A 25,497-nucleotide genomic window follows, 5' to 3' on the forward strand; every position below is an offset into this window, starting at 1 on the left:
TAAGATCCTTCTTGATCTTAGGCCTATGTTCTTGAAGTGTTGGCTATTCCCCGTAGCTTGGTGCCATCTGCAAATTTGGTGAGTTCCCCATCTATCCCCCCATAAACCATTTAAAAAGATGTTGAGTACTGCACCTTAGAGAGAACCTTGGGATACCCCATTGCATACTTTCCTCCAAGTAGATGCAGTTCCATTGAAGATGTTGAGTATGGCTTGTCAGCCAGTTACAAATCAATCTGATGGTGATGCTGTCTATCCCACATTTTTCTATCTTACCAAGAAATATGTTGTGTCTACTTTGTAAAATGCCTAACTGAAGTCCAAGTATACTTTTTCCACAGCATTGCTGGTCTACTCGTTTAGTCACTTTGTCAAAGAATACAATAAGTTCTGTGTGGCATGATCTGTTTGTGGCAAACCCATTTTTACCTCTAGTAATAGCTTTGTTTACTTCTAGGTATTCTCAGATCTGTTACTTATCTTTTCCAGGATTTTCCCAGGTATTGATGTCAGGCTGATTGGTTTGTAGATTGCTGGACCCATTTCTTTTCCTTTTTTGAGGATGGGAACCACATGAGTTGTTTTCTGATGGCAAAAATCTCCTATTATAATTCTCAGTTCTATTATTGAGAAGTTAATGGCTCCAGAATGATTTTCATTAAAACAAAAATAATCAACACCTTTTCATTCCTTGTAATCTCTTTAATACTGTGAAATATTTTTCTTTTTAAAATAACAGTATTTTCTGAGGTAGACCATTACAGTTCAAACGCATTTCTTTTCAGACATTAATAAGACATGAATTAAATACTTTCATGTACAATATGTTGCAAAATGAGGTAGAAATGGTTACAGAGGATGTACAAAGTCAAAGACGATTTAGAAAAAACAAAAAACCTCTTCAAAATTCCAGTACCACTTTTTGGAGGAAACAAAAAAAAAAAGGACAAAATAAGCAATTTTCCTGAGGTATATTGCATTGCTATCTAGGAGATAAGTTTGCAGGGAAGGCACTAAAATGATATGAAGAGATTGTGCCTGCTGCTTATGACCAATTCCTGTTATAAAAACTGAACAATCTTTACCAACGCTGTAGAACTTCGTATATCCAGGGCCATTAGAAGTTGCAGTCTGACGACGTTGATGATGGCTGTCTGGACACTTATCCTGATTTACTAACTATCAGCTTCCCTTATCTCCTACAATGGCTTTTATGGGTTATGGCCACCAGATTCTGTTTCTAGTGATGCATTTAATGGGAGACACTTCTGGATTGGGAGAATCCAAGTTCTAAAACCACATTGTTCATTCACGTAGAATTCTGTTGGGCTTTCTTACTCTCCTGCATGAATGAGTGGGGAAAAAATAATCTAAGGACACAGCTCAGGTTTCTCCGTAGCTGGCTTTTGCCAAGGAACATGTAAAGTTGTGGACAAGCTTAACTTTTACATTACAGGTGGTCCTCGACTTATGACCACAATTGACCTCAGAATTTCTGTTGCTGAGTGAGACATTTGTTAAGTGAGTTTTGCCCCATGACTTTATGACTTTTCTTGCCATAGCTGTTAAATGAATCGCTGCAGTGGATAAGTCAGTAAACTGGTTGTTAAGTGAATCTGGCTTCCCCATTGACTTTGCTGATCAGACGGTCACAAAAGGGGATCATATGATCCTGGGACACTGCAACCGTCGTAAATATGAACCAGTTGCCAAGCATCTGAACTTTGGTCACGTGACCACAGCGATGCGGCAAAGGTCGTAGCTATGAAAAACAGTCATAAGTCATATTTTTCAGTGCCGTTGTAACTTTGAACATTCACTAAACAAACTGTTGTAAGTCGAGGACTACCTGTACAGCAAAGCCTGAGCTTGGATTTTAAGAGAAGATCGGTTGATTTTTATAGTCTACAGAGTTCTTCCCAAGCATTTGGAAAGCCAGTGGTCTATTGAAAGAAAAAAAAAGCAGGTTGAAGACATATAATCTAGGAGAATTAACTAATAGAGTCCTCATGCACGAAGCTAATATGCTGAACTGAATCTCCCAAGCAGAATTCCATTCAAAAGCTAGAGGGAAGAAAGGGGCTTTCCCACCCCAGATCCCATTGCCACCACCTTTTGCAGAAGGTTGATTCTCCAGAAGACAACAGAAGAGGATGAAACACTTATAAATCTTCAATTTGCTCAGGGAATGTTCTGTTAGAGATCAGAAATCCTCATCTAACAGTGGACAGGGGTTCGATTGTGCCTTTTTGATGTTTTGTGCTCTCTACTAGATATACAAAAGTATACATTCGAAGGGGCATCTTTTGACAGCAGGGTTACAATTCATGACCGGAACCACAGTTTGCGAACTGATTCCCAAATGAATGCTGCTTATAAAGAGGTGGTTTGATAAACCTGATAAAATATTATCTGTGGGTGGAGGAAAGGAAAGGGGATGAAAATGAGAAAAAGACACTGCTTCAAAAGATTGAAAGTAGTGTTTTTAGAGGCTAACATTTAAACCCAAACACTGATCAACAAGCATGAATTACTTTCACTGGGTCCCCGATACGATACGTTCCATATCTGTCTAAAGCTAGGGGAGCTGTTATATTTACAAATGTGTGGTAAATTACAGGCGCATATATGCATGCATGTACATGTACATATATGTGCAAATGCACACACTGTAGGATCATTGAAAGTATTTAGCTGCGATGAGCAAAGAGCTGTTGCCTCTGGAGCCTGCATAAGCACCTTCCAGCTTTCATTAATTTCATCTAGCTAGATCAGAAGCTTATATAAATAGAACTGATGTTATTAATGGTAACTGAGGCAAAAGGGAAACAAATATCACTAAACACATGAATTGGGGGGGGGAAATGGAAGCAGCATATTACACAGCAAATGTGTTTCCCCCTTCTCCCCAAATGGAGGTAAACCCTCTTCAATCTGACAAATCACTGCTACCCCTATATTTTATCTCAATTTCACTGGTTCTGATTTTAAATTGGCGCATGGAAGCCTCCTGTATCAATAGGAGCAGCTAAATGAAGACTAAACTTCAGAGGCAGCATATCTCCATATGCCAGTGTGCTGACAAGAAACAACTAGGAAAGGATGATGTATGTATACAGTTCCTGAAGATGTATAGCTGGATATTGTCACTGATTGAGTAAACATATAGATGAATAATTGGACTAGAACTAGAACTTGTGTATAAACTCAAATCTGGGATCTGAATTCCAAACTAGACGTCTGATTTATTTCTACATTTGAAACCCGGTGCTTACTTTCTTGGAAGGCAAACTAGCGAGATTAACAGAAAGGTAACATCTCCAAGATCCAAAGCTAGATACCCATCGAAGTGAGTCCTGAACTTCAAATACCAGCCACTCCAAATACTTTTCGGCTAATTCCTACAAATTAATTTCCTAACCTCAGAATCTCAAAAGTTGTCCTTCCAAAAAACCTCTACCATTAAGAGTTTCCTGCTTCACCTCAGAAATGGCAAAAAAATAAACATGATTTTTTTCCCCCTCGCTCATGCTAATGAAGCAGACTAGATCAGCTTTACTTCCCAGGTAATCTAATTTCATACTTTGCCTGTTTTCCCAAGCTTCTTAAAGAAAACCAAAGAAATTTTGCTTTGTTTCAAAGGAAAATAAACTGGAAACCTAGCTAATACTTGCCAATTATAAGCCAGCCTCCTTCCGTCTTCCTTGATCCATGCCCCCAAAGTATACACATTCACACATCACCCCAGCCCAATAGCTAGGACCAGACTAGATGCAGCTCCTACAAACCTCATTTTATATGATTCTCACCTTAGAATTAATTTATTGGCAAAAAGAATAATACAACATTCTTATGAGGCTACAATGTAGAATGCACCAGGTGAAAAGTCTCCCCACTGCATCTTATTGTAATACTGTACAATTTACCACCACAAAACATTTTCAAGAGGAAGAGGTCTGTGAATGACTCTCCTCACACTGGACAGTCACAGGTCAAGGAGGTTATTAAATCTTTGGTGCCTAAGTAGTCCTTGAGCCTGAATAGAATCACTGTCACACGCTATATTTCTAGCAGAAATTCCATTGCATGTCTAATAGAGAACATTCTATAGTGGAGCCAAACACTATTTACACAATCTGTATTCCTTGCAAAGAAATCTGAATTCAGTGCTCAAATGTATAGTTGCCTGGTTTCCTAAATGCATTTGCCACAATTTATCTTGAAACAGATTTATCTAGTGTGAAGAGAGAAAAAGAAATCCACAAAAATAAAAGCAGGCTAATTCTACTTTATTGATGAGATCAGGAAAGGTATTTCCTGTTTCATCTCCAAACACACAACCTTGAAGAGTTAAGAATTTTCTTTTATTACAAAATGTTATCATTTTCAGAAAAATGTACCGTACTATGTACTATATTTGGTGTTGTAGAAGAGAAAAGATACACTGCAGCAAACTTTAGCTAAGTGAGAAAACTTGCTGAATTTTTTAATATAGAATGCATTGGCAATTGTTCATTATATAACTGAAACAAAAAATTGTGTTGTGCCATCACACTATTCTATGGTAACGCTGCAAGCCTTGGAAAGTGTTACATTGGGAGGACCTTCATCTCCAAACAAGCTCTGATCTTGTATGTATATGATTCTTTCCTGATGTTTATTTATGTCTTGGGGAATGATGCATATGATATGATGCATATGATATGAATATTGCTTTGTTGAAAGCTTCCATTCAAGCCTTAAGAAAGTGCTAGTTTAATTTCTGATCTCAGAGGATACTTTTTATTGTTGCTTGTTCCCACTCTAACCAAGAGACAGGAAAGTTCATCATTAGGCAAATGAAATACAGGGGGGCGGGGGGGGGGAATCAACCTGTGCTTTCCAGTGCTGAGATCTTGACTAGACTCTAGAAAGAGGGCAGAGAAGAGCAACAAAGATGATTAGGTGACTGGAGGCTAAAACATATGAAGAACGGTTGCAGGAACTGGGTATGTCTAGTTTAATGAAAAGAAGGACTAGGGGAGACATGATAGCAGTGTTCCAATATCTCAGGGGCTGCCACAAAGAAGAGGGAGTCAAGTTATTCTCCAAAGCACCTGAGGGCAGGACAAGAAGCAATGGGTGGAAACTAATCAAGGAGAGAAGCAACTTAGAACTAAGGAGAAATTTCCTGACGGTTAGAACAATTAATCAGTGGAACAACTTGCCTCCAGAAATTGTGAATGCTCCAACACTGGATGTTTTTAAGAAGATGTTGGATAACCATTTGTCTGAAATGGTGTAGGGTTTCCTGCCTAAGCAGGGGGTTGGACTAGAAGACCTCCAAGATCCCTTCCAACTCTGTTATTCTAAAGATTCTATTTTTCCCCTTACCCTTCAGCTCCTATTAAACTTTTTAAAAATATAGCTGACCTCACACCTACAAATGATCATCCCAGACAGGGGAAGCAAAGATAACCAGGAACAGAGAAAAGCCACAATCTTGCATAACGAGGGCTAAAGGTGGACAGAAAAACCAAAGAATACAGTCAGAGAAGAATGGAGAAATTGAGATGTTCCACATGGGGAGGAGATCATTTGACCATGATCAACATGGAGTGGTCTAGGATGAAATCTCTCTCCATTCCTCTGAAGGAATACAGCAATATACAATCTTATGGAAAGCAGATAATAAAAACAACCCTTCGACCAAAACATGACAATGCCCTTCACAGTCCTTCAGAAATCAGTGATCTTTCAACAGAATAAGAAACAAGGAGACAAATACCTACTCTCCGGGGGGTGTTCAGGTAGTCCTCAACTTATGACCAGAATCTGGGACCAGAATTTCCATGGCTAAGCAAGGCAGTTAAGTGAGTTGCGCCAGATTTTATTAGCTTTTTTTAACCATGTTGTTAAGCGAATGGCTGCAGTTGTTAAGTGAGTCATGCAGTCATGAAGCAAACCAGGCTTCCTGCATTGATTTGCTTGTTGGAAGCTGGGTAGGAAGGTCGCAAATGGTGCTCGCATGGCCCTAGGATCCTGCAACCATTGTAAACCATGCCGGCTGCCAAGTGCCCAAATTCTGATCACATGACCATGTGGTTGTAAGTGCGACTGTAATTTCAAATATTCACTAAATGAATGATTGTAAGTTGAGGATTACTTGTAGCAGAAAACTACAGAACAGAAGTACTTAACTCTTCTTCCAGTTTATTATTCCCTAGAAACCTTCCATTCCAGCTATTTCCTTTAGTTTCCTGGCAGTTTTTTCCCCCCCATTCCAGTTATATGATTCAGCTTGTGAAAGTAGTTCTGTCTGCTGGAGCAGACAGAAGGAAGAATAGCTTCTTAGTTCTTCCCATCCTTCTTTTAAAAAATGTTCAGGAAAAATGACTGCCAAGTGAATGTGCAGCTGACCTCTAATTTTGGGAAATACAACATTTCAGGTTGCTTCCTCAGTTAGAAAAAGAATCAGAACATTTCCTACAAATGTTTATCGATCACTAGGCTCACGACGACTTACAAATTGCTAGGTGATCTTGAGAGAATACAATAAAAAATAGGAGCATGTGAATCAGAAAGGGAAAATTAACAGACCTTATAATGAATAAAAAAGAGACAGCGTATGCAAAAGAGAGATAGGTTTTCACAAAGAAATAATAATGGCAGGAAAATATAAATATAAGAAAAAAATAAACAATAATGTTCCATTAATTCCAAAATAAAGTGCTAACTGATCAAATGGAATTTTCTTGCTGAGAGAATCAACCATCTCCCATTACTATTTAACCTACAGCAGGTTTTAACATTGATGGCAATTGATTTCTTTCATTTATTATTAGGCATTAAGAGAAGATAGGGCAAAAGATGGCTATGAATCAACAAGACCCATAGCTGTACCAGAATGTGTACCATGGGCTTGATTGTCCTAAATTTATCATACAAGCTCTTTTTGTGGGTTTTACAGCTACGCATGCTAAGTAACTGTACGAGAGACTATTAATACACATAGACCTAATGAAAGATCTTCACCTGATAAAATGATCAAGGATCACTTTTGTGATCCTCTTTCTTTTCCACATTTTTGGTTTTCACGGGAAGGAGCCAAGAGGCTAAAAGTTGGAAAGAAAAAAAAAAACGAATGGGAAGACTGGAAGTTTAACCCTTACTTTTCTGTTATGCAAATCCTTCTAAATGCAATATTTTCCAAGCAGATGATTACACTGTCCAGTTATATAGCATCAAGGACTGACCTAGATGGAAGGGCGAGCATCAGCTCTTAAATCAACATTTAGAGAGGACTTTTATTGAATGGTTCCATTCAGTGATCAATGGGTGAAGAGGTATTTAGGTTGGTCTTTTTTAAATATAGTACTTGTTGTATGCAAAGTGCCTAATGAAATCCTCTTTAAGTCTGTGAGAGACAGATTTTTCCCATTACTAAATGGGAAAAATAAGGCTAGGAGATTGTACTTATCCAAAGGCACCCATTAAATCCACACCTGAATTGGGAAGTTTTCTGGAACAGCTCTGTTTTTCTGATATTAAGTGCTTTGGTTTAGCAGAAACGTAAATGGCAATTGACTGCTTGAGCCACAACTAAGTAGCCAGCTTTTTAATTCAGCAATGTTCGTTTTCATTTCAAAATGTACAGGGGAAAAAAATCCTAAATGGAATCACGTAGTTAATCTTTGCTTTGGTTTTGTCTCTGCATCATCTCACCTATGATCCTTAAGCAGCTAATAAAATCCAGATCCCTTATATAATTTAAATTCCTAATCTGATGACTAGACTTGCAAAGGAGTCCATCTCTTGATTAAAGAAGAGATGGTCTTTAGAGATGTTAAGCGGAAATTCTGGCTTCTTCTAAACTAAAAGGGTGGGGAATTATGGCCCTTTTATGACCTGTGGACTTCAACTCCTAGAATTCCTGAGCCAGCATGGCTGGCTTAGGAATTCTGGAAGTTGAAGTCCACGAGTCATAAAGAGGCCATTCTAAACCATATGGGATTATTACTTACTTTGGCTAATTAATTTGCAGGAATAATGAAGAGGTGTGAAGTCACCAATATGATATTGCAAAGGGGCCTGTCACTGATTGCTAAATGCACATGTGAGTGCTTATTCTGTCTCCTACTTTATTGCTATGTTTTTCATGCAAATTACATTGACCTTATTATTGAGATATTCTTGTAACTGTAGAATATGGAAGTATTTCAAAAGTACCTATTTAAAGATGTCACCCATCTCCCTAACGTTTCTTATCCAAATACATTTCTCTGGTTCTGTCCACATGGATTTGGGTTGGTTTAGCTATATTTGAAATAGAGTAGATATTGATGTATTCCAAACAAGACACCTGCTGGTACCAGAATTTGCATTAAGCCATAATGTTTGGTACTGCGCTAAGGCATTGCGGTTTATAAGCCTGTACTTTGGCAAAAGAAGTATATCTCACATGAGAATGAAGCCTCCTCCTTTTGGAGAACTTCAGTCCTGGTTAAACAGGTGTATCTCTGGAACTTAACAACTCTACTGTATTTTTACTCTCTATTTGTGAGAAAGGAAAATAAATTACTGGTTTGCCATCACATTTTGGCAAGGCAGTCTTGAGGAGAAGGCAGAATTCTTGGGATCTTTGAAAGGGTCTGGCTGCCATGGAAATCCTGATCAATTTCTGTCCATTTCCCAAGAAGTGTTTTGTAAACCTTTACAAAATGGGAATATTTAGATGCAAGAATTGTCAGTTTCTTCTCCAAAATTAACCTTGGAGTTTGAAGGATTTTGAGGAGAGATGGGAAACAAAAGATGACTTAACTCTGCATGTGTATCGATTGATGTCTCATATTATGCTCAGTCTGGTTGTATACATTCAACAAGAAGTTCTATCTCAGTGTTTCTCAACCTCTGCACCTTCAGTTGCATGCTTGTTGGGGAATTCTGGGAGTTGAAGTTTACACATCTTAAAGCTGCTGAAGTTGAGAAACACACCTCTCTATTAGAATTGTTCAGAATGGCAACATACTGCAACAACAAAAAGACAATGCAAAGTAAGCACATGAGAGTCTCCTGCCGCGTATCTCCTGCTTGAGAGGGTACAAGTCTCTCCTAAGTGCACATGACTCCATTTTCAACCGTATTTTTATAAATGCAAGGAAACATCATTCATTTACACAAACATTTATAAGACATGCCCTCCCTTTACCTACACACGCACCTATAAATGGAACAGTACAGAGCACAAATCTACATAGATTTACCTCTTGAATTGTGATTCCCAGGTCAGGGGACAAAAATGCAAGAGGCAGAAAAAAAAAACCACAATTGTGCAGGGATGGTTGGAAATAAATGTTCCAGCTCCATGGCTGATGTATCTCTCCCCTGCTCTGGGATGGATCAGAGGACTAGATTTAGTAGAGGCTTCTCAAACCTTGAATGAAGAGCCTAAAAAGGTACCATTTATTTATCTACTAACTTCTTTCTCTGCATGCAGACACTCATTGAATCCTACAGGCCAGGTTTCCCCAGTCTGGTTCCTAGAATTCTCAGAAGTGGCCATGTTGGCTGGAGAATTCTGGAAGGTTCAACCAGGAATTTGAGGGCAACCAAGTTGGGGAAGATGCCATGGCCTTTGGGACCTTGACAGGGACCACAGCTCCATGTTTTGTTTTGTTTCGCCTCAAAATACTTTGGGAAGCTCAAATGGACATTTTCTTTGATTACAGAAATCTTACTATAGGAGGTCCTATAAAAAGCATAGGAAAAGGAAACACGACTTGCCATTTGGAATTTGGAAATGTAATAGAAAGATTCCTTTAAAAAGTGGTACTAGCCATGGCTTTGAAACTTCAATACTAATACTTCTTATTCTTTGAAGACATATTACTTCACCTAAATGCTATGGCAAAAATGCTTTCTTTAAACAAAAAGAAGAAAGTTATGGCATTATATATTGTGAAACGCCCCTGAAATACATTCAACTTTCATCTTTGTAACAACTTCAAGTTTATTCTTGCTTTTTTCCCCCTCCTGTGCATCTTATAAAGCACATTTGTAATCCCTCCAAATCATTTTTATTTTCCTTGAGTTAAAAAAAATGCAAACATTCTTTATTTTTTGAGGTAAATTATTTTTCCTGAGTAGTTAAAAAAAAAGGGAAAAAACCACTACTACATACATTAGAAAAATAAAAAAGAGCCTAGCTTATTCAATAATCTACATTTTAAAAAAACCCCAACCCCCTTCTCTCAAAAAGTACTGATGCCATCTGCTTTATGGTAAGATCTGCCTCTGAAAATGAGTCTGTTGAGAAATATTAAGTGAATGATCCATAGGTTGTTACCTATAGGACAGCCTTCCCTAATCAGAGTTTGACAGAACCAATGGATTCTGCCAGACATCATTTGAAAAAAAATCAAATATTGTTTTTTGGGAACTTTGTGAGCCAGGCAAATGCTAGCACTGACAGTGGTGGGAATGTTTATACACCACAATGTAGCTGCCAGCCTGCCATTTTGCTGTTGTTGTAAATATTGTAAAATGTGGATGGTGTAGGTTAGAAGGGAATTGAACTGTGAGGTATTTGTAAAAAATTTTTTTGCTATTTTTTATGCAGGGCTTCCCTGAGACCTGAACATTATTTCAAGGGTTTCTCCAGGGTAAAAGGATGGAGAGAAGCTGCAATAGAAATGTGAAGAGTCAGACAGAAGTGTTTGAGGTGTGCAGCATTAAAAAGGAGCTGGGAAAGGGGTAATACCTGGCAGAATATTTTACAATGCTGGCTGGAAAGGGTTGATTAGAAAAACAGATCAGTAATAAATAGATTATCCTGAGTTCATTGAGCAACTACTTTTCATTAACATAGAGACCTGACAACCACCACACAAACTTTCAGACATATTCATTAAAAAAAAAAACACAAGCTGCATGTCAGTCAGTATAGGGGAGGATTTGCATCCAATTGGTGTGGCTTTTTTTTTTTTTTAAATGAGATGAAAACTATGTCTCATCCTTTCCCCCATTTTCATACCGAAGGAGGTATGAGACTTTCAGAAACTGGAACCCGCAGCGCCCCAAAACCTTAAAAGAGCAAACTGAGAATTCAATGCTTCCAGTGGCTTCCTCTCAAACAGATTAAAGATTATTTGGAAAGAGGAATAGGAGCTTCCCCACTAATTGTGAGACCCATACATTTTATCCCATTCCACATACAGGTCCAGCTCCTTCTGAGAGACAGCAGGGTGGATCTTGCAGAAAACACTTTCAAAATCCTTGTAGGAGGTGGGTTGAAGTTGGCCTGGCAGGCTATGCAGTTTGTTGGTCCCTGCCTGCTGACAGAGCTGGAGGAGCTCACTGCCCGAGTAGCTTTCAGTAAGTTGGACAATGGAGGCCATCTCCCTCTCGCTGAGACAGTAGTTTTGCTGAGCTAAAGCATGGTGCAGAATCTGCCGCCTCGCAATGCTGTCTGGTGGGGAGATGTAAAAACGTTTGGCAAACCTTCTTTGGGTGGCTTCATCCAGATTACCAGGCCTGGTGGTGGTTGCTATGACAACCACATTCTGCTCAGGGGAGGTAGCAAGCTTGTCCAGGTAGGTGAGCAACTGGGACTTCAAGATGGCAGCATCTTCTAAGACAGATTCCACATCGGTGAGGAGAATGACAGCAGGCTGCCGACAGTTGGATATGAAGAAAGTGGTCTGTAGGATTTTCTCTGCCTCAGCTTTCCACTTGGAGACCAAGGCTGTCCCACTGAGCTTTAACAGGGTAGATCCCAGCTGGGTAGAAATGCACCTGCTCAGCAGGGTCTTCCCTACACCACGAGGCCCAAAGAGCAGGATGGTTCTGGGTGGTTGGTTTGCACCAGTATATGCACCAGGCCTCAGGATGGGCCACACGAGCTCTTCCTCTATGGCAGCTTTGACAGAGACTTGTCCTGCAATGTCCGTCCACTGAACCGGAGGGCCACAGTCAATTACTTTGTTGTTCACCAATTCCAGAATGAAAGGGTCCATGGTTTTCAGCTGTTCTTCTACTGGCTGGTTGCTGTTGTCACCACTGAATGCTGTTGTTTTGGGCTGCATCCTTAGAGCAAAGGAGTCTCCCTCATGCTCCCCATTCACAGCCGGAGGAGTGAATTTCTCAAAGCTCTCACTAGCCCTCAGTGGGGCTTCACTAACACTGTAAGCTGGAGAGACCAATCCTTTCATAGCCTGGTTGTTGAACTTCCCAATGGGCTCCTCAGAAGCCACTGTGGTTGCCACCACTCCTGCTCCACTTGGCCTTTTCCCACCTTTGAAAGGCACCTCTGAGCTCCGGTTGAATCCATTCCCTCTACATTCACCATTGTCGGACATCTGATATGGGGACTTTGGTTGCTCATAGCTGTATTTGCGATACCTGCCTTCGCCATCATCCTCCCCGCCAGCGATATCAAAGGCTTTTCTTTTCAAAGAGCTCCCTGATTCGCCACTCAAGGGTGCTACAGAGAGAGGACTCTGATAACTGTAACCAGGGACCACAGGAGGGCGAGAGGAAGGGGGAATGGGTGTGGGGGCAGCAATGCCTGAAGGTAAATATGAAGCTGAAGGATGGGGAGGGTGGATGGCACCATAACTGGGCTGGGCTGGGTAGCTCCCTGAAGCGTAATTGTACATGGGTCCTGAAGAAGTATATCCAGGGACAAGGGTAGTGGAAGGATGGCTGGGCTGCAAGAGGCCAGAGCTATGCAGGTGGGTAGATGGGTGTGGAGGGGGAAGTGCCGAAGTGGGCTGGCTGCAATAACCTGAGGGCAGGTAGGCTCCACTGTAGCCCGACGGATACTCCTGAGATGCCCCAAGGCTGCCAGATGTGGTGGGTCCCCCACAAGTGTTACTGGGATAAATGGAGTCAGACAGGTTAGTGGAAACCACAGGGGAGGTACCAAGACCGTTACCCGGTGTGACAGGAGGAGGAACAATCCCCTTAGAGCTGGACAGTCCATCATGCATTGGGGTCAGAGGGTAAACTCCTTCAGCGCTGTGAGCCATTGACCAAGGCTCCACCTCCCCCTTCTGTCCATTGAGGGTTCCAAAGGCACCATCCCCATAGGTGTTGAGTGCTGATGGCCGGTCATAAGGGGAGTCGAGGACTCCTGAATACTTCTCCGCATACCTCTTCAGCAGGTTGGAAGCAGTCAGAGCAGAGATGTCATCATTGGCCCAGGCATAGTTGAAACGCTGCCGACTGCTATGGTAGAGATCAGATTTGTGGGCAGGTGAGGAAGTGGTAGAGGAGACATCGAGGTGCTGCTCTGGCCACTGATTCAGGGGCTGAGCATGCTCTGGTGTCCAGTGCATCTTTGACAGAGCTAGAAGGAAAGAACAAAGGAACACAGAATTAGCTTTAGAATTAAAAGGAAATGTACCCTAAAACAAACCCAGTGGCTCATTTGAGAATTACCTACTACTATTACTGCACAAAATACAGAGACATTTATATATATTTTCATAACAACCAGGAGAAGTAGAATAAACTGGAAAAATAAAAATTGAAAAAAAATTGAAAAAGCTGGGAGTGTCTAAACCAAGAATGTACTCTGAGCTTGCTATGTGAAGGCCTGGATGAGCCTTACAGTGTGTCAACAGCCGGTCAACCTTGGCTATTCTTAGACAACAAAACATAACTAAACATAGGATATATGGATAAGCGGCTACTGCTACTACTACGTGCTGGAGCCCATCTTCAGATAACTTCTCACTGCTAGTCCCTCTTCAGGGAACTTCTCTCTACTAGAGAAGCTCCCTAAAGATGGGCTCCAGCACGAGTCCAAAAGCTCAGAAGACAAAACCTCTGGTCCTGGTGACCAGCCCAGATTGTATTCTGCAACCTGATGTATCCTTTGGGAATGTCATCAAATTGTTCAGATAGTATAGTTTTAACCTGATGGCAAAGAGCTTCAAAAAGAATCTTTCATGGGACAAAGAGCATGTAAGATTCTGTGAAATAAGAGTAAAATTGCAGTAGTCGCTTATCTATACATCCTATGTTTACTTATGTTTTGTTGTCTAAGAATAGCCAAGGTTGACCAGCTGTTGATACACTGTAAGGCTCATCCAGGCCTTCACATAGCAAGCTCAGAGTACATTCTTGGTTTAGACACTCCCAGCTTTTTCAATTTTTTTTCAATTTTATTTAGAAAACCTCTGACCAGCCCAGATTGGATCCTGCAACATTATCCTGGGACACATATATTCACCTTCATTCATAATACATCAGGTATTTGAACTCCAGATCCTATATGAATATTAACCAATATTAGTTGCAATAGTGCTTCATTTGGATCAGTGGTGGGATTCAAGTAATTTAACAACCGGTTCTCTGCCCTAATGATTTCTTCCAACAACCAGTTTGCCAAACTGCTCAGAAAGTTAACAATCGGTTCTCCCAAAGTGGTGCGAGCTGGCTGAATCCCACCACTGATTTGGATCCAGCTTGCTTATTTTTATACATTGTCAAAAATAACCATGCATTCATTGTATTTCCTAAATTTTAGATAGTTATCCAATCCAGGAAAGGAGTTTTCTTGGAAGCTGTTGGTAATGAATCAATCATTAGCCTTTTGAAACGTCATGTACTTAATGTAATGTACATCCTGAATATAGTATATTTATTCATGTTCCTAAATAATTCTAGGCACTCTGGCCACAGAACCAACAATTTGATGTGCATAATTGAGGTAATTCTGCGTAATTCAGAATCTTCACCTATCTAAGCAATTTTTATTTCATATATATTTTGACCAAATTGATAGATTAATAGATAAATATACATGTATCATGGAACTCTGAAAACTAAATCAGACACCCCATGTGACAATAGGAGGAAAAACCACAATATACAGTAGCTTCATTCAGTTGAAGTGTGGCTTAAAATTAGACTGCAATAACAGCCCTAACCTTCAAGCCCAACGAGAAGAGGATATCTGAAAAGAATGCACCAGTTCTAGAAAGAACATCCAGAATCTGAAATAACAGAACAGAGGCTGCATCCACTCATTGCCAAACAGTTTAACAACAAGAAGGTGAAATTGAAGATTGTTTAACATCTGGCAAAACAGTACCTGATAATGAAAGATCCAACAAAAGAGGCAGCATCTGGCAACTACAAGCCAATTACTTGCTTACCAACAACTTTCAAATTGCTAACTGATGTGGTAGCTGACGCAGTCCAATAGCATCTAGTTGAAAACAAGCTCTTTCCACCTGAGCAGAAAGGAAACCGCCGAAACAGCAGAGGAACAAAAGATCAACCCCTAATTGACAAAATGATTTTGGAAAACTGCAAGTGAAAGGAAGACCAATTTGAATGTAGCATGGATTGTCTACAAAAAGGCATTCGACTCTCTGCCACATGATTGGATAATCACATACCTAGAAATAACAGAAGTCAGAAGCTTTGTGCCATGATTAATGACACTATGAAGAGACAATTGTTGGTCAATGGTTTTTAGACTAGGAGAAGTTAATATCGAGACAGGAATCTATGTTCTATCTTTCAGGGAAACTCACTATCACCACTACTGTTTGTTATTGCACTGATTCTTCTATCAACAATGCTGAATAATTCAGGCCATGGCTATCAAACAGCAAAAATATCTACCAGACTATCCCATCTCCTTTATGTGGATGATCTGAAGTTGTATGGAAAAACACCATTTCAAATAGAATCATTGCTCAACACTGTCCTTATATATAGCCAAGATACTTTTATGGAGTTTGCACTGGCAAAGAAGCCATGCTCACCAAAAACAGGGGGGAAATGGTGAAAACTGAAGAAATCAAGATGCTCTATGGAAATAATAATAACACCTCACCTATTTTCCTTGGTTAACAAAGTCTATCAACATTGGTGTGTGGATGAAGGGCATGATATATCCCTGCCAATTTTCCTAGCTTCCTATCCATGGTTTTAAGTTCTGCTTGAGTGCAGTCCAATATTGCAGCTATGTGTCTAATGACTGGAATTGCCCAAGTGTTAATTGCCTTGATGGTACTTCCTCCACTGAGTTTGAATTTTAAGATTTTCATTCTTATGATATATTCACTTCTAATCTTCTTGACTTTAGTGCACTTGATGTTGTCAGTTTGAAAGATGCCCATATACATGTAGTGATCATCTTCATCCAAATTCTTGGTGTTATTTTTATAGGGCATCTTGATTTCTATGCTATGCACAGGATCAGGTGATGGCACCTGGTACCTAAAGATGTTTCCAATCTCTAACAGCTTGCAACCCAGGATTCTTAATTTAAAGATTTATACATAGACAGAGTGATCTAAATATATATGAGGTATTTTCTTTTGCAAGGATTTGTCACTAATTCAGAGCATTCATATTATAAAGCTGTATTTTATAAATCATGATTTACAATAATTAATATGGAGACAATATTTTCTAACAAGAATAGAACATAATTTATAAATGCTCAATGAAAGTATCTATTTCAGTTTAAAACTTTATTCAGTTTAACCCTTTCCATCATATCAAGATCCAGGGACTGTATTACCTTAGGTATCTGGAGAGCAATTCACAGCACTTTGGATTTGCTAAATTTCAACTTCCAATATTTTTGAAAATGCTGGCCAGGGTCTTGGCAGTGAGAATTCAAGAACATCTGTTTGAGGGTGCAGTACAAGGCTAGCAAAGGCAACCAAAATGATAAAACCACAGCAGCAACTACCATTTTTCTATTAAAATTACAGCAACTACTAAGTGTTTGAGTAAATTAAAATGCTGTAAATTAGAGTAACATTAGCCCCTATGCAAAATGTTATGGGAAAGGCATTTGTAACTAAATTCCCATTGTTAAGAAAACCTTCTTACTAAACAACTGTTGTCTGTCTGATAGAAAATATATATGCATGAAAAGAAAACTGGCCTTGGAAGGGTCATTTAAAGCAGGGGTCCCCAACCCGAGCCATGGCCCATTACTGGGCATTGAGCCTTTCAGAACTAGATCGTGGAAGTGGTAGGCGAGCACGCGCATTCCCACTTGCGTGAGCAGCAGGCAAGCTGCATGCACATGCTTGCCCGCTACCCATGGAACCATCCCCTCCCCCCTCTGTTGGTCCGCAAAGCTGAAAATATTAGGGAACTCTGATTTAAAGAATGGGGGGTTGATATGGAAGCTGGAGTCATTTGGAAGGTCAAATTATTGTATGTTTTTAATGTAAAATCCAGCATCTTGAACTAATTCAAACACATGATAAAAGAGGCCAAGTTGTTTCAGAATTAGCTTGAGGCAGCAGTAAGTACTCAGGCCAGTTCCTAAACCGATTCCCAGGAGAGCCTCTGGGACGATTTCCATCCAGAAGTGATTCAGATATCCATCAAGGTACATCAAGCAGGAAAGGAGTACTATTCTTATTATCACTCTTTACTCTCTTTTCTCCTTTATAGATAGAGGTGGTGTATGAATGTTAGAGGGACACGGTGGCTCAGTGGCTAAGACGCTGAGCTTGTTGATCGAAAGGTCGGCAGTTCAGCGGTTCAAATCCCTAGTGCCGCGTAACGGGGTGAGCTCCTGTTACTTGTCCCAGCTTCTGCCAACCTGTTCGAAAGCATGTAAAAAATGCAAGTAGAAAAATAGGAACCACCTTTGGTGGGAAGGTAACAGCGTTCCGTGCGCCTTTGGTGTTTGATCATGCCGGCCACATGATCATGGAGACATCTTCGGATAGCGCTGGCTCTTTGGCTTTGAAACTGAGTTGAGCACCGCCCCCTAGAGTCGGAACGACTAGCACATATGTGCAAGGGCAACCTTTACCTTTATAGGTAGGTAGGTAGGTAGATAGATAGCAATAGCAATATCACTTAGACTTATATACTGCTTCAGAGTACTTTACAGCCCTCTCTAAGCGGTTTTGCAGAGTCAGCATATGTATGCCTAGGTAGTCCCCGATTTCTGATTATTTGTTTAACAATCGAAGTTTGAAGATACAATGGAAAAAAAATGACTCACAAGTGGTCCTTACACTTACATTCCCACAGTCACATAATCAAAATCCAAATTCTTGGCAACCTAGCATATATTTACAGTGGTTGCAGCATCCCAGGGTCATGTGATCACCTTTTATGACCTTCCCAGGGAGCTTCTGACAAGCAAGGTCAATAGGGGAAACCATGCAAAAAAGGTAATAAAATTGGAAGGGACTTATTTAATGACCACATCTCTTAGCCATGGAAATCCAGGTCCCAACTATGGTTGTAAGCTGATGATTACCAGTATGTATGTCCTGAAGCATGCGTGCCCACCTTAAATTATGGAAAAAAATAGAGGTATAGCCTGGCCCATTTAACAGTAATGTCCCTGCCTAAAAGAGCTGCTTTTTATACTCCCCCACCACCACCATGCAGCCTTTTCTTAAACCAGTGGCTACTAATTGGATTGGATTCCTATTTTATCATCTAGCACACCATCATTTGGGTATAATGGGAGATAGAGTCCGACTCATCTGGAAGCTTCCTGGTTGAGTAAGTCTGCAGGCAAGCCAGACAGAGCTCTTTTAACCTGGCAGAGTGACGCCAAGAAGCCCACCCCGACCCTTCCCTCCTCCTCTGGGCTCAGCTGCTCCATCACAACTCGGCAGAGGAATGCACACAATGAAGCAATCAAGCGCCAAGCTGGAGGAATGCTAGCAGCACATCATTCGTCCTGACTTAAGTAACTTTAATTGCTCTGGGCTGATTTTGGCGTTCTTTTCTCCCTAGCCGCCCCCCCCCACCCGCACAATTCACCCGTTTTTTGTCGTTGTCGTTTTTTTTTTTACTCCGGGCCTGTGGATTTCTCATCCTCCTAGCCTAATGAGCAAAGACATTTCAGAAGCCTTGCTGAGGGTCTAAGCAAATTCCAAAAACCTTCCAGGCTCCAGAAGGTGGAAAAAACGGAGCGCTTGGGTGAGAGGCTGAGGCCCCCAACATTTTCCACATTATCTGGGCAAATACCTCCTTTCCTGCCACCCTCTCTTTACTGATGTATTTTGTAATATTTATAACCTATTCCAACCCTTTGGTGTGGCTTTGTGGTTGCAACCCTAGCTTTCCAGCTCTGGGTCTTTCATTTCTATTGTTGGTCTGTGGTTCTCTCTCTCCCTCTCCCTGTGTGAGTGTGTGTGTGTGTGTTTGTGTGTGTGTGTGTTCTTGCTCCCCTTTCTCTGGGCAGGGTTTCTCCTCCTCTCTTCATTTGCAAGGGCCTCAGGGGAAGGCTGAGGTGGGGAGGGGGTGGCGGGGGAGCGCGGCCTCCATTCAGCCTTTAAGCCACTTGGTGACCACAGCACAATTAGATTACCTAATGCTTTAATTGACTTATATGGCATTTGTCCTTCCACTTTGGATATCAAACTTACACAAGAGGATTTAAATGGCAGGTTTAACCGGGCTTTCTTCAGCATCCTGCCTGCATTTGCTATTATATTAAAAGGCACAAGGAGGCAAAGTCCACAGAGGGGTATTTTTGCCACAAATATCTCTGTTGCCGAGTCCCATCCATAACCCCCAGCCAAATAAATAAATAAATAAAGGAATGGTAGAGAATTAAAAGAAGGCACTCCACAGGGAGAGCTTTGGAAAGAGGAAGACAAAAGAAGAGAAACCTCCCAGGAAACACTCCCTTTAAACACTTGGTTCCAAACTATATGTGGGGTGGGATATTTTTGGGGAGGGGAAGAGAATGATGTCACTTGCTGAAATAGCAGCAGAGACTTCTACCCCTGCATTAACAGCAGCGGTAAATTATTAAAGGAAAGGGCATCTCAGGAGTATCAGGAAAAATGTGGTTGTTGTTTTAAATCAGTAAAGGAACCCAGCATAACATGCTTCAGTTCATGGTGGCTATGGCCCAAGTATTAATGAGTTCCCTCTTGGACTGGAAAATTCAAATAATTAAAATTTACTGGGCAAACTTGGCAAGAGGGTCCCCATGTAAACTGAATAAAGAATACAAGAAAAAATAAGCTCCAGAGTGATAAAAAATATTAATATTTGGCTTTTTAATGACTGAAAAGGTGTTTTTCAGAAATCAAGTCTCCTTCCTTCCTTCCCTCCCTCCCTCGTCCTGGTACAGTTATTTGGCAGAAACAAGGCATCAAGTAGCTTTCTTTTTCCAAATTCAAAGAATGAGATGAGGTAATTGGCCTTAAAAAGAAGAAACTGGAAGGAAGGAAGGAAGGAAGGAAGGAAGGAAGGAAGGAAGGAAGGAAGGAAGGAAGGAAGGAAGGAAGACCTAAAGCTTATTTTTTCTTATAATCTTTATTCAGTTTATATGGGCACCCACTTGCCAAGTTATGCTCAATAAATTTTAATCATTTGAATTTTCCATTCCCAGAGTGAACTCATTAATACTTGGAGCTTAGTCATAGCATCTTATTGAAATCATCATACTTTTTCAGAGGAGCAGAAACTTTCAGCTTTGAGATATATTTTGTGTGTGCGTAAACTAAAGTCACATTTTAAAAAAACCTGCAATACCACTTACAATGAATAAATTTTAAAATCGGGAATATTTTCTGTGTTGCCAAACTGAATTATGCTCCCACAGTGACATAGGCAAAATTCCTTTTCTGACTGTCCTTCACATTTCAGTATTCTTCACTTTGTTTGTTTAGCTGGGGATCTATTTTGCTTTTTCTGTTAAACAATTGCAATGTATTTCACCTAGAGATCTATCTAGAGATTGCAATCTCCTTCATCTACCTCTGCATCTAGCTAAATTTTACCCTAAAGCTGTGAGGCCACAGAGCACACAAACATAAATTATGCAGATGATATTTTTCCTATACCTATTAGGCTGTCAAACAACTGATGATTCTTAGAGTGATTACCTCAGCACTTTACCAAATGATGTGAGGAGGAGGGGAGATCATGGAGAAAACATGAGAGATACCAAAGGAAAATAAATACATATGAAAGAGACAGTTGGGTGAGGAAAAAACAGATCTTTTGTGTTTTGTGCTGCCACTGTCCAAATATTGCCTGAACAATTTGTTAACATGCTACAGCTATTTTCTTCTTATAAAACATTATAAAGAAAAGCACAAATTAAACCATTTTTAAATGGTGAAATGGAATAAATAGTCTCTAGACTAAGTGAGAGATACCTGGTATTTACGTCCATCCAAATGTTCTGAAAACAACACCACATCTTTCCCATCATAAATGTCTAAACTAATTTTTAACAATTACATTCCACCACTTTTATTTATTTATTTATTTTTAAAAGATTTTGTGGCTTTGATTTTAGTTTGTTGGAAATTCAGTGCGTTAAATTTCTTGACAGCTCACAGAATTAAATGAAAGGCAGAATGTGAATCAAATAAATACATCCTAACTTCAGCAAGAACAACTATTACAATATAATTTAAGTAAGTCCCCAAATGCATTATTTTTTGTTGTATGATTTTTAAATTTTAAGATTTCAAGAGACAGCAGTACCTAAAAGAATTATTTTTAAAAACCAGCTAGGAACATAGTCTTCAGTGGAAGGATGTGGCATAAGTGTTTTGAAAAATTATAATTTACTTTGGTTCTTATTTATTTATCTTGGTATATTGCCAACGATAATGCCTTGTGGGTTTAACAAAATGTAGCTCAGTTGCACTCTCAGCTGCAAAAGATTCATAGAAAAATTCTAATTCCCAAAATAGAGACCTTAAACCAAGAAAAAGTTAATTGTGGTCAGTTCCATTGAAAGTACAGCAATATTTATATTTAACTTTTTGATAGCTATAGTAAGAACCAACCATGAGAATTTCATTTAAATGGATTAAGGCCTGACTATCCAGTTTTTCTAAATAAATTCTACAGTGTTTAAGTCAGATCTTGGAAAATAGAATTTCAAAACTAAAAATATTAAGGAAGGAATAAATTACGACATCTAACAAACTGAATCCTGCTTGTGCACATTCCACCCAGTTAAAATCCTAAATTCCAAAACCCCTGAGCAGTTTTGTTGGGATGAAAAATGTCAATGAGGTCGAGACAAAAATGGATTTCAATTAAATACAATGCTTAGTGAATCAAATTATTTCACAACGTATTTCACAATTTTCTTTCGCTTCAATTTCATGAGTGTTTTGGAAAGGCTCTGCAGCAAAGCTGTCTGAGATGAGGTTCAAAATGCTCGAAGCGGACATTGAGAGGAAAGGATTGAAACCACACCCCTTTTTACATCCATCATAAGATGCACATGAAAGGGGCGGGGCTTCAGTTGCACAGCAAAGGCCACAATCTTGATTTCTTTTATTCTCTTTTACTGCAAATGCCCCTACTCCAGGGGCTAGGGCTAAGGCTTTGGGGACTGCCTATTGTACCCTCAGAGCTTAAGTTATTTTAAATGGAGAAATTACTTAATAACGCAGTGTTTCTCAACCTTGGCAACTTTAAGATGTATGGACTTCAACTCCTAGAATTCCCCAGCCAGCAATGAATATTAAAGCAGAATTCAATCTTATGGACACTGTCAGAGAATGCACCCCACTGAATGCCATATCCACACCACAGAACTGAGCAGGACTTTTGAAAAAAATCTACCCCAAAAATCAAATTTAGGTCAAGCACTTAAGTAATGAAGAGAATAATCAAAGCAGGAACTCAAATATCAATATTTAACAGTGAGAATTTACCTGCAGGGTAAATTCTGAATCATCTGCACTGTTCCAAATACAGGATGGCTTATTGCTTTGCTTTTAGATTAAACACAACTCTTTGGAGCTGATTTTTGATTTACCCATAGGACCTTTGCTAGGTAGTCAGGCTATAAATGGCATCTGGCTCTCCATTAAATTAAATTTTAGGAAAGGGAGCCCTATCTCAAAGTAAGGAAAAACTACCTAGCCGTATTTATGGTGGATAAATGCAAGGGACAAAAGGCAACATATCTAAACCAATCTCTTACCTTTCATTTTAAAAAAGGAAAAAAAGAAAAGAAATTGGGAGGTGGGGGGAGGACGAGAGAGAGAAGTTGTCAGGCATTTGAAATGGAACGTGAATGAGCATTCCCAAAGAAGGCAGATGTTTCAATGCGCTCCCTTGGCAGTGTGAGAAAATTACTGTCCAGTGACCAAATAGCCTGTCAGTTTCCCACCCTCTCGGCTGGCCCATTATCTAAAGCCCAAGACAAAAGGAAGGAGGGGGGGCTACTGAGAAGAGAATCCCATTGTCCCCTTGCACTCTAATTATGGAAATCTGGTTAATCTATTCAGGAGCAACTATGGACTGGACTGGGTTTGCTGCCGGGGAGTGGTGATGGTGGTGGAGACTCTTTTGGCCAAAGCTTGCAGAAAAGGTTTCCAACTATTCAGAGTTTTAAGCAGATGCCCTCTCCCCCAGCCCGTACCCCTGCTGTTCCCCAGATCCTGGCTGTCTCTTCTTCCACAGTAAAAAAAAACAACCCAATCTTTTCTCTTATTCCCCCTGCCACCTTTTTAAAAACCAGACCTGGTCATCAATTCCAAACCGAGTCATCAGCTGCCTTTAACATCCTCTGATGTCAACAGTCAGCCATTATGGACACCACCACCCCCAGGGCCGTTGCATTCTGCAGGCAACATTCTGCAGTTCACAGGCACCACACAAGCATATGTGTCCATTGTCCCCCTTAAATCTGCGTGCATAAATATTGTAAGATGCTCATGCACCGTGCTCTGGAGGAACAGATACACAGGAAGATCAGCATGTGCGCATACAACAGAAACACTCACGGAATGAGGAAGGCACCCCAGGAAGTCAGATGTGCCTAGCAGTGGGGGTGGGGATACAAAATGTTGCTTCTTATAGCCTCTTTTGCTGCTCGGCTGCTTAACAATAGGGACATCTTGCTTACAGTTAGGAGACTAGCTTATCTTCCTAAAAACATTCTGGGCTAAGGCTGCCCCAGAACTACCACTGACAAGGAAAAAGGGAAAGCTGTACAAATGCATGAAATCCCTAGCTGGTTCATCTGACATCCCCTTTAGTTCAGTATAAAGCATGTGCTTTTCTTTATTGCTGTTAATGGGCTAATAATGCTCCTCTTCATAGCCTTAATGTTATCTCCCACTCCCATATTTTTTTTAAAAAAAAGAATGAATACTTTTTTCTCATTAAATGATATTTGCTTCTTTGTACATAGCGTACAACATATATGTGTTATTGTTTATTTTGGGGCCACCTGAAGACCCCTAAGCCTCTTCATTTATGTCCCAATGTGAAACCCCTCCAGCCATCAACTTTAAAACTCTGAGATTGGAAATGGACAATAGCTTTATTTATTTCACAGGCTGGATTACCATTTAATCTGTTAGAAGTTTAACCACACACAATATAGAAATTGAAACACTAATATGTACAGTAGTTAAAGTCAAGATTCCTTTAATCCAAGAAAATTTATTCCATGATAAACTGTAATCTAAGTAGCATAATAAACTCAGCTATATGCCATATTCTGTAATGACTAGTGCTCCTTTCTTCCTTTCAGGGCTTGTTTCTTTTTGGTCATAATTGCTCCTTTGTCTTGTGCTGCTTTTGTGGTGATATTTTTCTATTGTTCTTTGTCTTTAGATGTTTTTTTTTTTTGTTTTTTTTAATTTGATTTATTTGCCGCCCTTCTCCGGAGACTCAGGGCGGCTTACAATGCGTTAAGCAATAGCCTTCATACTTTTGTATATTTTTACAAAGTCAGTTTATTGCCCCCACAAACTGGGTCCTCAATTTACCTACCTTAGAAAGGATGGAAGGCTGAGTCAACCTTGAGCCTGGTGAGATTCGAACTTACTAATTGCAGACAGCTGGAGTTAAATTACAATGCATTAGTCTGCTGAGCTATCCAGGCTCCTTATTGTTTTAACAATTGTAAGCTGCCCAGAGTCACTGGGAGCCAGGTGGCACATATATTTATTAATACATTATTATAGTTGGTCATACAGTCAGCCAGATGTTTAAACTACACGGCATTTTTATCTACTTATCCACCAGATGTTGTTGTTTGATGGTGTTAAAAGATATAGATGCAGGATGTAAGCTGTTCCAAGTAAAGCTGCCTTTTGCAATTGACCAATGGGGACTTTCTCAGTGCCAATGGTGTTCAAGTGATGCTTCAGATGTTGCAAGTCTGTTGGTATGGAGTATCCAGAATTCCAAGATAAATTGATTGATTTATTGATTTATTATCTATTAGGTTCGTTTGCCACCCATCTTACCAAGGTAAGGAATCTTAAATTCTAAACACCACGAGCTCATCAATTCTTTTATCCAACTGTCCAATAAGAAACAACATAAAAAGCAGTCAATGAAAGCCCTTCCCCCAACTCTCCAAAAGTGGGGGGGGGGATGAAAAACAGCCAAGGTACTTTCACTCTCTTGTGTTTGTTGAACCTCTGTCAGGAAGTGGAGAAGTGGCCTGAGCCCAGGAGCTGGGAGGATACCCTAGAAACCCCGCAGAGCTGCCAGCTCTGTTGCAATTCCAGACAGATCACAGCTGAGCTGGAAATAAGTGACAATGTTCCC

The 25,497-nt window shown here is 40.1% G+C and overlaps 1 protein-coding gene across 1 annotated transcript; it reads right to left on the bottom strand.

Moving 5' to 3' along the window:
* Positions 1–11,153: 11,153 nt before the first annotated feature.
* On the bottom strand, positions 11,154–13,316 carry FIGNL2 (fidgetin like 2). The gene has a single exon (XM_070934855.1). It carries the CDS (start codon positions 13,314–13,316, stop codon positions 11,154–11,156), a length of 2,163 nt encoding a protein of 720 aa, XP_070790956.1.
* Positions 13,317–25,497: the final 12,181 nt, after the last annotated feature.

Source organism: Pituophis catenifer, unplaced genomic scaffold, assembly GCF_029215685.1.
Source record: "Pituophis catenifer annectens isolate HBS135680 unplaced genomic scaffold, rPitCat1.0.hap2 SCAF_2, whole genome shotgun sequence".
Lineage (NCBI taxonomy): Eukaryota > Metazoa > Chordata > Lepidosauria > Squamata > Colubridae > Pituophis > Pituophis catenifer.